The sequence below is a fragment of the Scleropages formosus genome, chromosome 7 (assembly GCF_900964775.1).
Source record: "Scleropages formosus chromosome 7, fSclFor1.1, whole genome shotgun sequence".
Taxonomy (NCBI): Eukaryota; Metazoa; Chordata; class Actinopteri; order Osteoglossiformes; family Osteoglossidae; genus Scleropages; species Scleropages formosus.
Window position 1 is genome coordinate 814156 of NC_041812.1, and position 16551 is coordinate 830706.

The following is a 16551-nucleotide window of genomic DNA, read 5'->3' on the forward strand; positions in this document are numbered from 1 at the left end:
TGGTTTTCTTTTCAATATTGCTTTTATTCTACAGGATTCCATCACAGGAAAACTAAACAATGGGGAACAGGGAAGTGTTCCGGTGAGTACGCCTGAGGTCTTCATTCTTCAAATTTCCCCTTCTGAGAAAATCGGGCCATTAAAAAAAACAAAGACAGGTTGATAAGATGACTAGTGTTCTGACGGTAACATATTTGACGCCATTACTACTTTTCATTTATACCTGTGTTCATAAGAGTCAACAAGTCAAAGCTTATTTGGTGGAAGGGTGCAAATATTAGGAATGATTTCCTAATGTGCATATTCTGACATTCATAACCTTCCTTCTCTGCATAAAATGTCTGCTGTATATAAACGGTATTTCTAACGGGGTTTCTAATCATTTACATTTATTTATTTATTTGTTTAGTAGATACTTTTCTCCAAAACAACTTATGATGTCAAAGTACTTACAACTATTTACTGATTTACACAGTTGGGTAGTTTTCCTGTAGCATTTTAGGGTAAGTAACTTGCTCAAGGTTACTGCAGCAGTAGGTGAAATCTGAACCGGAAACCTTCACTCAAACCACTGTGCTATACGCAGTCATTTCTACACCCATCTTCAACGTCTCCGAGTGCTGCTGTATGCCACCAGGGAGAGGAGGAATACGATGTATTTCCACCGAAGTGGTGACTAACCTTCAAGCCTACGTCCCTGGTCTTGGCTCGCAGCTTGTTGACCTGTCCCTCCGCTATTTCAGCTCTTTCTTCAGCTTCATCCAGCTCATGTTGTATCTTCCGGAATTTTCCCAGATTACTGTTGGCCTGTTCCTCCTGAAACACACATAGAGCAATGCTCATTTAAACTTCACGACAGTGTTTCTTTAATCCTTTTAGTAAGCTTTCTTTTTTCTAATTTCTGTTTCTTAATTGGAGGTAGATATTTTCTATTAACTTTTTTTTCTCTTTCTTATATAAATCATGTTGTTTCACAGTAACCTACAAGTTGCAGATGCTGTGAATGCAATGTTTGGTTACTTTTTCAGGTAAGATATGAGGCCGTTTATCTTGGTACATCATAAAACTCACAAGTAATAAATTACATACTGCAGGTTATTCTCGAGAGCAGTTCAGAAGCTTACACCATGAAATAAAGTTGTTACTGTGTTTGGCAGACTGTTAATTGTACTTGTTTACAGTTTGGCAGAATCAAATAGATATCAAATTAAAATAAATTGTTTTTGCTAATTTTTCTGCACATATTTTAAAAACAAAAAATACAATAATCCCGCAGACTTTAAACCCTGCTGCACCATTTCAGTGTTTCATATTTTTAAGTGAATATTAAATGGAATACGTACAGCCTCCTCTGCAGACCTCTTGTAGGACTTGACCTTCAGCTGCAGCTTGTCCACCAGGTCTTGCAGACGAACCAGGTTTTTATGATCCTCCTCACTCTACAAAAATCATTTTACTGCAATGTCACCTTTAAAAATACCGTTTTATGTTATATGAAACAAACATGTTGATATTTTTAAAATTTTTTGGCTGTAAAGCTAAATAGGACCTTAATTTTTGAAGATGGAGTTTCACGGTGTGATATTTCCCTGATACAAGATAAGTTTGTAGATATTTCTTCAAAGCCAGTCCAATGTCCATCAAGATTGATTTGTAAGCTCGTTTGGCCTTGTCTGTCACGCTCACAGCATCAAGCCAAACGACCGCTCCTGCCACGAATCAGACTGGCTGGGTATAAATGAAGCTGTGTCTTCTTACCGGCTTGCAAAATCTCACGGAGCCCACCTTGTACACCCCCATCCCTCTTCGTCCCATTGTCCTTTGTCCCTTGTTTTTTGACTTCTCGGCTTTAGACCTCCTGTTTCGTCTGATCATTTTGGATACTCATCTCGTCACTCAGAAACACGTTCGCGCCTCGGAAAACCCACGCCCGTCCATGACCACGATTCTTATCTGCTCCCTTGTCAAGTCTCAAAATAAATGAACCCGCAATTGGGTCCACACCTCACCCTATGTCTCCCATCTATGTTTGTGACATTGTCATTGTTTGTCAAAGGGGACAGCAGTTAGTGGACTGTTTAGAGCTGTTCCCAGGTTTGAATCGCATCTAATTACCACCCAGTGCTGTGGTAATGTTGACCAAAGCACACACACACACACACACATTTTCAGAACCGCTTGTCCCTTACGGGGTCACGGGGAACCGGAGCTTACCCGGCAACACAGGGCGTAAGGCCGGAGGGGGAAGGGGACACACCCAGGACGGGACGCCAGTCCGCCGCAAGGCAACCCAAGCGGGACTTGAACCCCAGACCCACCGAAGAGCAGGACTGCGGTCCAACCCACTGCGCCACCGCACCCCCCATTTGACCAAAGCAGTCACACTGAATTTAAAGACTGCATTCAAACTATGATTAGTAAATGTAACTAACTAAATTAAACCCATCTGAAATTGGTACAATTTAATCTGTGAGTACATCTAAGACCTTTCAGCGTTTTGAAATATAAAGAGGGGATCAGATAATCCAACGGTTCTTTTTTTTGGGTTAAAATTATGTGAACCGTTACATACATGGAGCCCATGTATCAGCAAAGTAACAAATTCAAACCAGAAGAGATGTTCCAGTACCTGGTAGGTGAGCTCCTTAATGCGTCTCTCATATTTACGAATTCCCTTCACAGCCTCAGCAGTCTTTCTCTGTTCTGCCTCCAATTCAGTTTCCACCTCTCTTACCTGTGAAAGTACCGGTTGGGGAAAAAACTCTGAATACCACTAGTACAGGCAGTGCTCAGATTACAGTGGGGTTCCTTTTCGATGACCCCATTGAACTCGAAAATCCCCTTTATACTTTACTCACTCTGGCTTCTAGCTTCTGCACCTGCTTCTTGCCTCCCTTTATGGCAATTTGCTCAGCTTCATCGAGACGGTGCTGCAGGTCTTTGATGGTTTGCTCCATGTTTTTCTTCATGCGCTCCAGGTGAGCACTGGTGTCTTGCTCCTTCTTCAGCTCCTCCGCCATCATGGCAGCATCAGTGATGGCCTTCTTGGCTTTTTCCTCGGCGTTCCTGCATTCCTGCAAAGCCTCCTCTACCTCGGTCTGAAGTTGCGATGTATCCGCCTCCAGCTTCTTCTTCTGGTTGAGCAGGCTGGTGTTCTACACAGTTCCAGAGAAATTGGATTAAAAAAACGTAGAAATAAATGGCATCACATCAAATGGAACAATGGAACCTCTGCCTTACCTGTGAGTGCAGTAGCTGCACCCTCTCGTTGACGTCCAGCAGCTCTTGTTCAGCCAGTTTACGTCCTCTCTCTGTCTGCTCCACCATGGACCTGAGCTCCTCCAGCTCTGCCTGCAGGAGATTGTTGCGTCTCTCTACAATCGCAATGTTCTCCTTCAGAGCATCATTGGCATGGAGGCAGTCATCCAGCTGCATCTGGGCGTCCTGAGGAATGTTTGTGATCAGGCAAGCATTTTAATTCATCTATATGCAAATTTATTTACAATTGTTCATAAAACTTAATACATTCTTCCACCTTCTCTCATTGGCAATTTCTTTCTGAAAAAACCCTTTCTCTCATTAATTTTCATAAATAAAAAATTTAATTACCATTAGTATCAAAGGTAAAATTTTAATGTGTTCCAGAACCACAAAATTGACACCCATTATTGTTCTAGAATGTTACATAATGTCCCATTAAAATAGATGTAATTAATTCAGAAGTTAATATTACCATAAATTAATAACAGTGTGATTTTTTCATGGAAACAAATCAAATGTAATTGTGTCTCTTAATGTCTGTGTTTTTTGTGTCATTCATATTTTAAATATAGGTGGATATTTACTTCTTGGAGACACACAATGGCACAGCAGGTAGCATGGATACCTCTAATCGAACTAATCATTTTTCCTTCATGGTAATTTTAGTATTTATCAACAGGAATTCACTTAGTAGGGTGATTTCATAGAACAAATTGACTACACTATGTCTGAAATTGTGGTGCTTTGGGAAGCAATCATTGGATAAAATTTTACACATCACTGCAACAGAGCAATGTTGTGTTATGTTTGAACTAGAGCTCATAGTACATGATTTATTCCTTCACTTCTCTTTAGAAATTTATTACTGAATTTATTGTGAAATTATTATTATTATTGTTTATTGTTCTTGTTACTATTAAAGTTACCTTCAGACTAGCATGGATAACCTTCAGTTGTTTCTGTGCCTCAGATGCCTGCCTGTTGGCCTGGCTGAGCTGGATCTCCATCTCATTGAGGTCTCCCTCCATCTTCTTCTTCAGCCGCAGAGCTTCATTCCTGCTGCGAGTCTCTGCCTCCAAAGAGCTCTGTAGAGTATCTACGACCCTCTGGTGGTTCCTCTTTGCCTGCTCCATCTCCTCATCCTTCTCAGCCAGCTTGCGCTCAATATCAGCTTTTACCTGATTGAACTCCAGCTGGGCTCTCAGGATCTTACCCTCTTCATGCTCTAAAGTAGCCTTTTGAAAGGAGATAGGTATTTTAACAAACTCAATACAAAACATCTTACTGCTCAGCCCAAGACTGCAAAGCCCTGCAGAGTGGTGCACTTAGCTGAGAACATCTCCGGGACTGCTCTCCCCGCACTGCATGACATCTACACCAGGCAATGCAGAGTGAGGGCTCATAAGATTCTTAAAGACCCCACCCATCCTGCTAATTCACTTTTCTGCCTGCTGCAATCTGGCAGATGCTACTGTAGTCTGATGGCCAGAACTGAGAGGCTCAAGAGGAGCTTCTTTCCTCAGGCCATCAGACTCCTCAACATGGACATATCCTGCACTTTAAGGACTCTGGTGGTATAGTATTATTCATCAGTGCTGCACATCGCACTTTATTAATGCACATTCAGTACCTTGCACATTTTTTGTTCTCTAAATCTTAATTTTAGTTTTTTACATTTTAGCTTTAATTCAGTTCCCTGTATATTTTCTTTTTGTATTCTAACTTTAATTATATTCTCTTGTCTATTTCAAAATATATTTCTCTTTCAAATGTATTGTCTTGTTTGCACAGTCTACAGAGCTGACTAGATTAACATTCCACTACAGGTTGTATGTGTATATAACTGTGTATGTGACAAATAAAATCTTGAATCTTGAATCTTATTACAACGATTTTGTTGGCTGAAAATTAAGCAACGTACGTGATACTGTAAAATTAGTTTGTTAAAATGCAGTTTAGGTATCCAGCTACAAGAAGACATATTAAGTCAGCAATACAGCTCCTTACTTCTGCTTCTTCAAGAGCCGACTGAATATCACTTTTTTCCTGTTCCAGTTGCTTCCTTATTTTCTCAAGCTCATGGATGCTCTTCCCACTCTCACCAAGTTGCTCAGTCAGATCTGATATTTCCTCTTGTGTTCAAGAGACAATGAATTTGTATACTTTATTATTTTATGGAGAGAAAATGATTGGAATCAAGTTCATATTGACATTGACTTCTGACCTTGAAGGTTCTTGTTCTCTCTCTTTATCGTCTCCAGATGATCCAGACATTCCTCATAGCAATTCTTCAGCTTGAAGAGTTCAGTGCTGAGAGACCTGGCCTCCTTCTGGGAGCTCTCCAGCTCACTCTGTGACTCTTCATACTTCTGCTTCCACTCAGCCAGGACCTGATTGTATGAAGTACATATATCATTTGGAATGTGGGATCAGCAGGTACAGTATATCAGAAATTAAACTGATTTTTTTATTACTTTGTCAAAGTTTCTTTGCTTCTTGTCCAGAGCGGCAGCAGCTGCATTAGATCTCTCAACATCGACCATGAGGTCTTCAATCTCATTCTGCAGTCTGTGTTTTGTCTTCTCCAGGGATGAACACTTAGCGTTTACAGCTTCCACAGCCTCTTCTGCATCCTGCAATCGCTGAGCCAGTTTTTTCCTGGATGGAAATCAAACTTGAACTTTTGACAACATAATTTTCAGTGTACTGACAGCACTGTAATATGGAACAAGTATTTTCTCTCCGGAGGGGCATGGTGGCGCAGTGGGTTGGACCAGGTCCTGCTCTCTGGTGGGCCTGGGGTTCAAGTCCCACTTGGGGTACCTTGCAACAGACTGGTGTCCTGGGTGTGTCTCCTGCCCCTCCAGCCTTGCGCCCTGTGTTGCCGGGTTATGCTCCGGCTCCCCGCGACCCCGTATGGGACAAGCAGTTCAGAAAGTGTGTGTGTGTGTGTGTATTTTCTCTCCAAAATGTAAATTTAAGTTGTCCTCTACTTTTCTGTATTTATAAAGGTATTGCTATATTTGACTGAAAATATCATGCAGTCAAGTTGGTGACAAGAAGGCGTGAACATACAGTAGCTGAAGCTGACAGCAGTTCAAACCTCTGCAAATCTCATTACTAATCATCAGACATTACTGTAAGAACTTACTTTGCATCCTCCAGCTCCTCAGTCCTCTGGATGGCATCAGTCTCATACTTGGTTCTCCACTGAGCCACCTCAGAGTTGGCCTTGGAGAGACTACGCTGCAGCTCAGCCTTGGCCTCCAGCTCCTCCTCATACTGCTCCCTCAGCAGATCACAGTCATGGCGAGCAGACTGCACTGCATGGGCTAGGGCATTCTTGGCCTTCAAAGAACCAGAAAACAGGCACCAACGAATGGTTAGAGGATGTCATTTAAATGTCGTGGTAGGAGTGATTAGAGGAGATCCTTTGAAATACCTTGACTTCTTCTTCTAGTTGTCTTTTGAGGTCCTCAGTAAGCTGAGTATAGGACAGTTTACCTCTGGTAAGCTGAGATACTAGAGCTTCCTTCTCCTCTAGTTGTCTGGTAAGTTCCCCTATATTGGGAAAAATATTTCACATCGTTCTGTTTTTTTGTAGAATTTTCTCTCTTCTGATATATAGCAAAGCTTACCATTCTCAGTTTGAAGCTTTGCTTTCTGCGTAGTGAAGTCATTGATGCTACGTTGGCTTTCCTCAGCTTTGGTTCTGTATTCACTCATCTGGTCCTCCAGAGTTCGACACATTTTTTCTAAATTAATCTGCAATGATTTCAGATTGTCACACTATTATTTTAATAAAATTAATTGTTAATGGAAAGTTGAATTTTGTTTTTAAATGGACAAGTATGGAATTGTTCTTTAGTATATTATGCAGAAGTAAATGTTATGCTTTGTACTTGCCCAGATGAAGTCCTACACATGATACATTGTTTTTGGTTAACTTTACCTTAGCTTTGGCCATTTGCTCCGTGTTGGAGACGACATCGTCTAGCTCCAGTCGCAGCTCGCTCTTCTCCTTCTCCAGCTTCTGCTTCACTCTCTGCAGGTTGTCGATCTGCTCCCCCAGATCAGCCACACTGTCAGCATGTTTCTTCCTCAGTGTGGCAGCTGTAGCTTCATGCTGCAGTGTCGCCTCTTCGAGGTCTCTACGCAGCTTCAGGAACTCTGCCTCCCTCTTCTTGTTCATCTCAATCTGGGCAGCTGTGGCCCCACCAGCCTCCTCCAGCCTCTCGCTGATCTCCTCCAGCTCTCTGGACAAGTCTGCCCTCTGCTTCTCCACCTTGGCATGAGCAGCTCTTTCAGCCTCCAGCTCCTCCTCCAGCTCCTCAATTCGGGCCTAACAAAAGAAAATTTATAAAACTGTGATAACGTTTAAAAGTAGCTTAGTCTACATTATTTGTCAAGTAACAGTTACCTGCATTACATAATTAAAAATGGCCAGCATTATGAAATCAAGTAAAAATGACCTGCAGCTCCTTCATTTTCTTCTGATACTGAGCATCTGCTGCCTGTTCATCTTCAATCTTGCTGTTGAGATGACTGATTTCAAAGTCTTTCCTGTAAGAATGTTCAGAAAACCAATAATATGTAATGTTATCCAGTTACCCTGTGTGATAACATTTTGGCAAAGAAAAATATTACATGATTTACTTCTTCAGTCTTTCTTCCAGCTGTTGCTTCTCATTCTCCAGGTCCATTGTGTTTTCCTGGGACAACTTCAAGTCTCCCTCTAGTTTCCTCTTGGCTCTCTCAAGATCCATTCGTACCTTCTTTTCTTGATCTAGGGAGCCTTCCAGCTGAAAGTTACCATGAAATACAGTAGTTGTGGTTATATATAGTTTTCAGCGACTATTTTGACGTGTTTCTGGAGATAAGAACCAGATGACAGATTTGAATATCAAAGTGTTGCTTGTCTACATCATTGACAAAACTCACATCATCAACTTGTTGCTCCAGTTTGGCTTTGGCCTTGGTCAGTGTGTTCACTTTGTCCTCCTCACTCTGCAGGTCATCCAGGGTTTGCTGGTGAGCTTCCTGCAGAGCCTTCTTCTCCTTAGCCAGCCTTGCAATTATCTCATCCAGAGATGACATTTCTTCAGTCAAGTTCTTTACCTGTGTGCACAGAATATGACATCACTGTCTTTTCAAACAATTCCAGACTTAATAGGCTTAAGAAATACAAAGAAAAGTGACTGCTGACCTTGTTCTCAGTGGCATGTTTCTCCTTCTCCACCTTCGCCAGAGTCAGCTCTAGATCATCAATGTCCTTCTTCAGCTCAGAACACTCATCCTCCAGCTTCCTCTTTTTAGCAGTCAGCTCTGCATTCATCTCTTCTTCATCCTCCAGCCTCTCTATCAGTTCTTTAATTTTTGCCTCCATATTGATCTTACTTTTGATCAGTCCTTCACATCTCTCTTCTGCATCTGAAAGATTATCTTGTTCCTGCCAAAAGGTATTAACCCATGTCACTCTTCAGCCATGTATAATTATACACAAAGCATATTATGCATGTAATCTTGCACGAAGTAAAATCTTACAGCTTGAACTTGTAACTGTAAGTCATTCTTCTCTTGAACTAGAGAGACCATTTTCTCTTCTAGTTCTTTCCTACGGGTGTCTAACTTTGCATAGGCATCTTTCAGCTTTTGGAACTCCTCTTTCATGTTGGCTAGCTCCTTTTCGGCTGCAGCAGACCTCAGTAAGGGTTTGATTTTAAAGTAGAGCTTCATCCAGGGCCAGTTCTTTACACCCATGAACGCTCGGACATTCCATTGGATGACAAGTAAGGCATCCCTGTAATTTCATGCAAATGGGGTTCATAAAGTGTAGCAGTCATTTATTTGCTGGGGTTCATATATGCAGTAATGTATTTGCTTTTGTAAACAGTGGTATTGTTACCTTCGCTCAACAATCTTCTGGAATTCAAGTCTTGAAAGAAGTCCACGTGATCTAGCCTGGAGTCTTGTCATAATGAGAGACAAGCGATCGTCTCTCATCTCTTCCAGTTGACCCAGTAGACCAGCTTTGAAGAACACCTGAAAAGCAAATAGTGATACTCATTGATCTTTATATCCACGGAAAGAGCAGTAAAACATATATAAAAGGTAAGCTTGTTTACCTTGGTATGTCCAAACCTATACTGCTGTTGATCAATTTCTAGAGAAGCCAGCAGTTTCTCAGCTCCCTTTTTGCTATCTATGAACTGTCCCTCTGGGATGGCTGCGGGGTTAAGGATGCGGTATCTAAATATAATATTATATAATTAGGAACCTTGCATAATGATCTCTGTAAGCTACTCATTAATCTAAATACATGAGCAATAATAATTCAAACTGTTAAAAACAGTAGGCCTGTGCTTAATAGATGCACAAAGCATTTTTACACCTCCTTTGAACTTGTGTTTTGCTGCAATGTGTGTCCATTGCTGCAAACTGGTCACAGTGATGTCAATGCATGGAAGCAGGGCTGGGAGTTATCTAAGCAAGGTGCACATGTTGTAGGGAACTGTCCCCGTACTGCCAGTTATATCTTTTTTCAAGAGAGCATTCAGACATGGACAGTGATGGTGAAAAGCATTGGGGGGGGGGTGATACAGTAATAATGTACAGTAAGTGCATCCTGTGAAATGTACTTGTGAGGAAAGTCCTTGTAACCCCTTGTAAGTAGTGTATCTAGCAGTGTAGTCACCTTGGTGAGTAAGGTGTGTGGGCTAGTAACACTACATAGTATCCGTTCTAAGTCGCTTTGGACAAAAGCGTCTGCTAAGTGAATAAATGTAAATGTAAATGTAAGTCGTGCATTTCTGTCTTTGCTTCTAGTGAGCTCAAACCTCATAGCAACTTCATAGTATCTACCTCTGTTTGAAATCCCCATAGAGGATCCTGTTGGGGAAGCCCTTTCTGCAGATCCTGATGCCTTCCAGCACACCATTACAGCGCAGCTGGTGCATGACCAGAGGGTTCTCAATGGCCCCAGGAGTCTTGGTCTCATTGGGGATGATGCAGCGCACAAAGTGGGGGTGGGTTGACCTCAGGTTTGTCATCAGCTTATTGAGGTTTTCCTGGCAAAAGGATTGAATTTGAAAATTGTGTAGATGAAAAAAAGTGTATGTCATTTCAAGCAAGCATTCAGTTTGTGAACATTTTTGAGATTCTCTTATTCACAAAACTTACTCTGTGTAGAGCAGATACAGTCTGAAAAGATGAACCTTTTTTCTTGCCACCTTTTCCTCCTTTTCCACCTCCCTGTTCTGTTGTTGTTCATGAAACAACCCATTGGGAAAAGGGAAGAGTATTTTTTAAATGATTTAGTGCGAAATGTAATTTCTAATATTATTTCATAGTCCATGTTATCCACTTAATTGTCATTTACATTCCACAGCTTCAAATATCGTTTTTAGAAATTAAACATGCATATCCGTTACCTGAGTCAGCTCCAGAATAGTTTGCAAAAAGGTTTGCCAGCAATCTGAGAGATGATTTCTGATATAATCCAACCACAGTTTCATTCAGGGGGTCCTTGTTCTTGACCAGCCAGTTAGCGATGTTGTAGTCAACAATGCCAGCATAGTGGATCAGGGCAAAGTGGGCCTCTGGTTTCCCTTTAACAATCCTGGGTTTCTGAAAGTTGCTAGATTTTCCCAGATGGTTGTCATACAGCTTTGCTTTAAAAGTGGCGTCACTGGCCTTGGGGAACATGCACTCCTCTTCAAGGATGGACATGATTCCCATGGGCTGAAGTTAAAGGAAGTAAAGGTATAAATTCAAGGGTTACATTAAAGTGTAGAGTCTGACTTTGTGTAGAGTCAGACTTAACTCCAAGCACTGAAATGTCACTAGGAGGCATTTAGAGCAGAGGCTTATGTTACGTTAACAAAAATCAGTTGATTCTGAACATTGTCTTGTGCTCTTCGGCTCACCTTCTCAATGAGATCTATACAAGCTTGCAGGTCCATGCCGAAGTCGATGAACTCCCACTCAATGCCTTCTTTCTTGTACTCTTCCTGCTCCAGTACAAACATGTGGTGGTTGAAGAACTGCTGCAGCTTCTCATTAGTGAAGTTGATGCAGAGCTGTTCGAAGGTGTTGAACTGCAAGATAGTTCATCTATTATACGATACACTACTTACAGCAATTCACTCATCTGTATACCGGTGAACTCACGACCTCTCGCACCACTCAGGCACCAAGAGAGCAGCACTACTCACTGTGCCATTGTACTTATATTTGAAAATCAAATATTTAGCAGAACTCACTTCAAAAATCTCAAAACCAGCAATATCCAGTACACCAATGAAGTACTGGCGAGCCTGCTTTGTGTCCAGGGACTGGTTGATTCTTGAGACCATCCAGAGGAACATCTTCTCATAAACTGCTTTAGATAGAGCACCGACAGAGTAGTACACCTGAAAAGAGAAATGCTTGAAATGATTTGAAACACTGCTCAACATCACATTGTCAACAATTTATAACATTATCTATGTAAAATATTACAACATTGGAAGAAAATGTACTCACCTGCTGGACATTTTGTCCCTTGGTGACCCACTCATTCCCTACTTTGACTCTTGGGTGACACAGACCCTTAATAAGATCAGCAGAATTGAGACCCTGCAGATAGGAAACTTTGTCTGCATCTGTCACAAGTAAGAGAAGTTCATTACTGCATGACCTAATGCAGTATTAGGTTGATCACAAGTTTTTATGAGGATGTTGATTAAATACAAGTTTTTAAACACTGTCCATATAGACACAACCATATTCTGAAGTTGATGCATACCCTGCTTTTAAGAGCAATCAACAATCCAAATTTTCACATTCACCTTCAGTGCCATCAGCTTCTGCTTGCTCCTCACGCTGCTTCTGCTTGAACTTCATGTTGCCGTAGTGCATGATGGCACCAGTCAGCTTGTAGATGCTGTTCTTCTCCTCCTGAGTGAAGCCCAGAACGTCGAAGGCTTCCTGCAAGAAACAAACAAAATCTTGGTGTGGTAAGAAGGCTGTTCACTTTTGTTGATGCAGAAGCCACTTATCCCTGTAAACAGTAAGAAAATGTTTTCATTATGTTGTGTTTATTTTAATGTAACTGTAAATAGTTTTTGGTTTTGTTGGTTTTCTCACATCGGTAGCCATTAGTTCTTCAGCGTCATTGATCGACGCAACGGTGGTCTCTCCTTGGGAGATGAAGGCGTAGTCATAGGGGTTGTTGGTGATGAGCAGCATTTCTAAAATAGAACATACTATCGGTCAGGTATTCTGTATTGTCAACTGGACTGAATGTCAGATGATTTTTTGGCGCTTAAAATAGTGAGAACTTGTTACTTACCCAGTATATCTGGTTTCTTTTGCGACAGGATCTGGTAGAAAATGTGATAGTCTCTCTCAGCCTTCAGCTGGAAAGTCAAGCGAGACTTCTCTAGCAGATCTGACACAGAATATGGGGAATTAGTTTTAGGAATGAATCATGGATATTGCCTGAATTCAAATATTAGAGAAAAATATGCAGAAAACTGAATGATTTTCTTACAGGTCTCAATGTCAGCAGAAGCTAATTTTCCATTGGCAGCAAAGTGAATGCGGATGAACTTGCCCTGATGAAAAACAATATCATTCTTCAAATTCCATTTAGTGTTATTAATATTTGGGCCATTGATATACCAAATGAGACACTCACAAATCTTGACGAGTTGTCATTTCTGATGGTCTTGGCGTTACCAAATGCCTCCAGGGCTGGGTTGGCCTGGATGATTTGATCCTCCAGGGTCCCCTGAAAAAGAAAAGATGCATATATACACTCTGTATACTTTTCAACGAGTGTCGACTTCATGGTTTAATTCATTGTGTGCTTTTTTCATGATTTTGCATTTTTAAAGTAGAAAGTCTGGGACTTTAGGTCAATTTTTACACCTATTTCCAGCAGGTACTTGCAGATAAGGCGGTATTCATTGTGTTCTCTGTTTTGGTGATTTTAAACATGGCGCCGGCGCGAGGCAACGTGTTGATTGCTTCTCCTCGCACACTTGTTAGTTTAGTGTATATTATTTTGTTTGTTTGTGTCACTATTCCTCCAGCCAGTTTACTCTCTTATCACTTATGACCACCAAACACTTCTGCGAATACATGAAACAGTGCGATCAGACGCAAGTCTTAGCGTTAGAGAGCTGAACTCGCTACCTTCGCTCTGCCGTGAACATCATCATGACCGCCACTGACCTGGGACCACTCAGAAGACGCGAGCTCGGAAACGGGGCCGCAGAGCCGACGTACAGGTGAGAGCGAAACGCCGCGGGCTACGACCTCCGATGCCCAGCATTTTCCTGTCCAACGTTCAGTCTCTGGACAGCAAACTGGATGATCTCAGAGGTCGACTTAAATTCCGAAGAGACCTATGGAACTGCTGCGTTTTCTGCTTTACGGAGACGCGGCTCACCGCCAGCACGCCGGACCATGCGGTCCAGTCCATGGACCATCAGAACACCGCGCAGATCGGACTGGTTCGTCAGGGAAAAAGAGAGGAGGGGGCATATGCTTTCTTATTAACAACACATGGTGTACAAATGTGGAAGTGATTTCAGAGAACTGCACTCCAGACATTAAATACCTTCTGAACAAATGCCGACTTTTCTACCTGCCCAAGGAATTCTCGGCCGCGCTCACGGCCGCAGTTTACATCCCACCCCAAGGGAACACACACAGCGCTCTAAACAAACCTCTGTACCACGTCGTCACTAAGTACGAGAACAAGCACCCAGATGGCCTCTTCATTATCTCTGCCTGGGACTTTAACCAAGCCGACTTCAGGACCGTGTACCCAAAGTACCCTCAGCACACCGCCTGCCCCACCAGAGACTCAAACACCCACGACCACTGCTACACTTCACACAAAGGCACATACCCCTCCCTGCTGCATCCACACCTCGGGCAGTCAGATCACACCTCGATCCTACTGCTCCCGGTCTACAAGCAGAAACCGAAGCGGGAGGAACCTGTGACGCGCACTATGCGGCGCTGGACACCGGAAGTGGAGGAAAGGCTCCAGGGCTGCTTTGACTCTGTTCAGAAACTCATCCTCCAATCTGGACGAGTATGCCACGGTGGTCACGGACTTCATCCAGTACTGTCTGAGTGTCTGCATACCCCACGAAACAGTTCGCTCATCAGTATAATTTTGTCAGATATTGTTATGAAGTAGCCTGTAGTTTAGTGGTTAGACCTACCACTTGTGGCCTTAAAGGTCTCAGGTTCAAACCCACTTCCTGAGTCCAGTATTTACCTTAAATGGGTGAATGATTGTAAGTGGCTGTCATGTGCACGACACCCGCGCCTACCTTTTATCAAGGAGACACGGCATAAAGAGACCAGGAAACGACTCCTGTTCGCGGAACCTCATCTCGAGCAACTGCAACGCCCCTGTGCGTCACGTTCCTCATTCCCTTCCGTTCTTGATTTCCTGGCATCCGACCCTCACTGTCCCCTCTCGTCTCATCCTACGAAACCCTGTTTGCTCATCGCCTGACCCACGCCTGTTTTCGACCTGTGTTTTCTCCTGCCCAACTGGGTCCAACTCTCCAACTCCCTGGCTTCCCTTTTCCAGCATGACAATGGCTTCACATTTGAAACTGCTATCAGAAAAGTGTAAGTGCAGTGCGTTGCTTCAGTTCAGGTAAATGCCAAGTGAGACGTACCTTTTTCTCAGAGGCCGGATCCTTCTTTCCTGAAACGGCCGCGATGCTGGCAAAGTACTGAATGACCCTCTTGGTGTTCACAGTCTTCCCAGCACCGGATTCTCCGCTGTCGACAGAAACACGCTGATGTAACTATAAAGTCCAAAATGATCTTCTCTATTAATATTTCATTCATAACATGTTGCTCTGTCTCAAATTTTGCATTTATAAAAAATAAATTAACAGACGCTACTGTTATGGCTTATTGTAAAACAGGCGAGTAGAAGGAGACAAGCAAAACACACACACACACAAATTAATTAGCGACTTCTTAAATTTGAGGACATTGAGGGCTGAAAAATATATGATAGATGACAGGTCAGCTGTTTGCTAATGAGATCAGTTATTTAATGCTTCAGCTGTAAACTGTTCAACTTACGTAATGAGGATGGACTGATTTTCTCTGTCTGTCAGTTGGAGAGAGAAAAAATGTGTAAGAAATAAATGGCTGGATTTTTATGAACGGTACAGTATGGCAAATAGACAGCTTTTACCTGACAACATGTACTGGTAGGCGTTGTCCGAGATGGAGAAGATGTGAGGAGGAGCTTCACTCCTCTTCTTTCCTCTGTAAGCGGTCACCACAGCAGGGTCGTACACCGGTAACCACTTGTAGGGGTTGACGGTGACACAGAAGAGCCCTGAGTAGGTCTGTGAGAAGGTGAACGTGGACCATGAGAACACGGTTTCCACCGAGCGTGTGGATAAGTCTGTCGATCGTTGCGTGTTATACCCACGTAGATCATCCAGGCTGCGTAACGCTCTTTGAGGTTAAACAGCACGGCAGGTTCGTGCAGGAAGGTGAACATGGCCATGTCCTCGATCTTGTCGAACTTGGGGGGGTTCTGAGGGTGCACGTCCGACTCCTTCACATTTATGATCTGCGGGAATATAGGCATTTACTTGAATTTAATATTTATTTTTTAAATTACTGTTCTCCACCGGGTGCTCTGGTTTCCTCCCACAGTCCAAAGACGTGTTTCATGTGGATTGGTGACTTTAAAAATTTCACATAATGCATGTGAATGTCATTGTTGTGTGCATGTGTGTGGGGGAGCTGCCCTCAGATGGACTGGGGTCCTGTCCAGGGGGTGTCAGAGTAGGCGCCACACTGCCGTGACCCTGATGGACACAAGCGGCTAATGGGAGTTTGGCTTCTGAATTTGTATCAAACACCCAGTTTTAAGGAAATTAATATATAAATGTAGATACCTTCGTAAAGTAAGGCAAGTGTTGGTTTTTATTGCGTGTTTAACATTTAAATGAAACTTCAGAACAAGCTGTTTTAAGACACAAAAATGTTCTATAAATAATGTAGCATCTTTTGCACAGACAGTTTCTAACATGTCAGCATTCTTACCTTTCCTTTCTCTGTTTGAACGGTCACTTTGTCACCGTCTCTACTGACAACTGAAGCCTTGACAAACTCCTCTTCGGGGTCTGGAACAAAGCACTCTTTCTTCATGTCGAAGGGGCGCGTCTGCGCCTCCAAGCGCTCTTTGTCGGACTTCCTCAGGAACGGGGCTGCCGGCCCAAACTCGGCCATGGCTGCGTCACCCAT

The 16551-nt window shown here is 42.6% G+C and overlaps 1 protein-coding gene across 1 annotated transcript; it reads right to left on the reverse strand.

Moving 5' to 3' along the window:
• Positions 1-76: 76 nt before the first annotated feature.
• LOC108934025 (myosin-7-like) lies at positions 77-16551 on the reverse strand. The gene is made up of 37 exons (XM_018751493.2): positions 16351-16551; positions 15728-15871; positions 15485-15641; positions 15370-15397; positions 14952-15057; positions 12941-13033; positions 12794-12857; positions 12593-12691; positions 12388-12491; positions 12090-12228; positions 11785-11903; positions 11523-11672; positions 11187-11357; positions 10692-11001; positions 10441-10517; positions 10123-10328; positions 9387-9510; positions 9167-9303; positions 8806-9061; positions 8468-8710; positions 8203-8379; positions 7918-8063; positions 7734-7824; positions 7214-7603; positions 6900-7026; positions 6704-6822; positions 6413-6609; positions 5736-5919; positions 5486-5651; positions 5269-5393; positions 4188-4496; positions 3241-3444; positions 2859-3155; positions 2630-2734; positions 1344-1439; positions 682-816; positions 77-122 (listed from the first exon to the last, which is right to left on the reverse strand). Exons 1-37 carry the CDS (start codon positions 16549-16551, stop codon positions 102-104), a joined length of 5817 nt encoding a protein of 1938 aa, XP_018607009.2. The 3' UTR covers positions 77-101.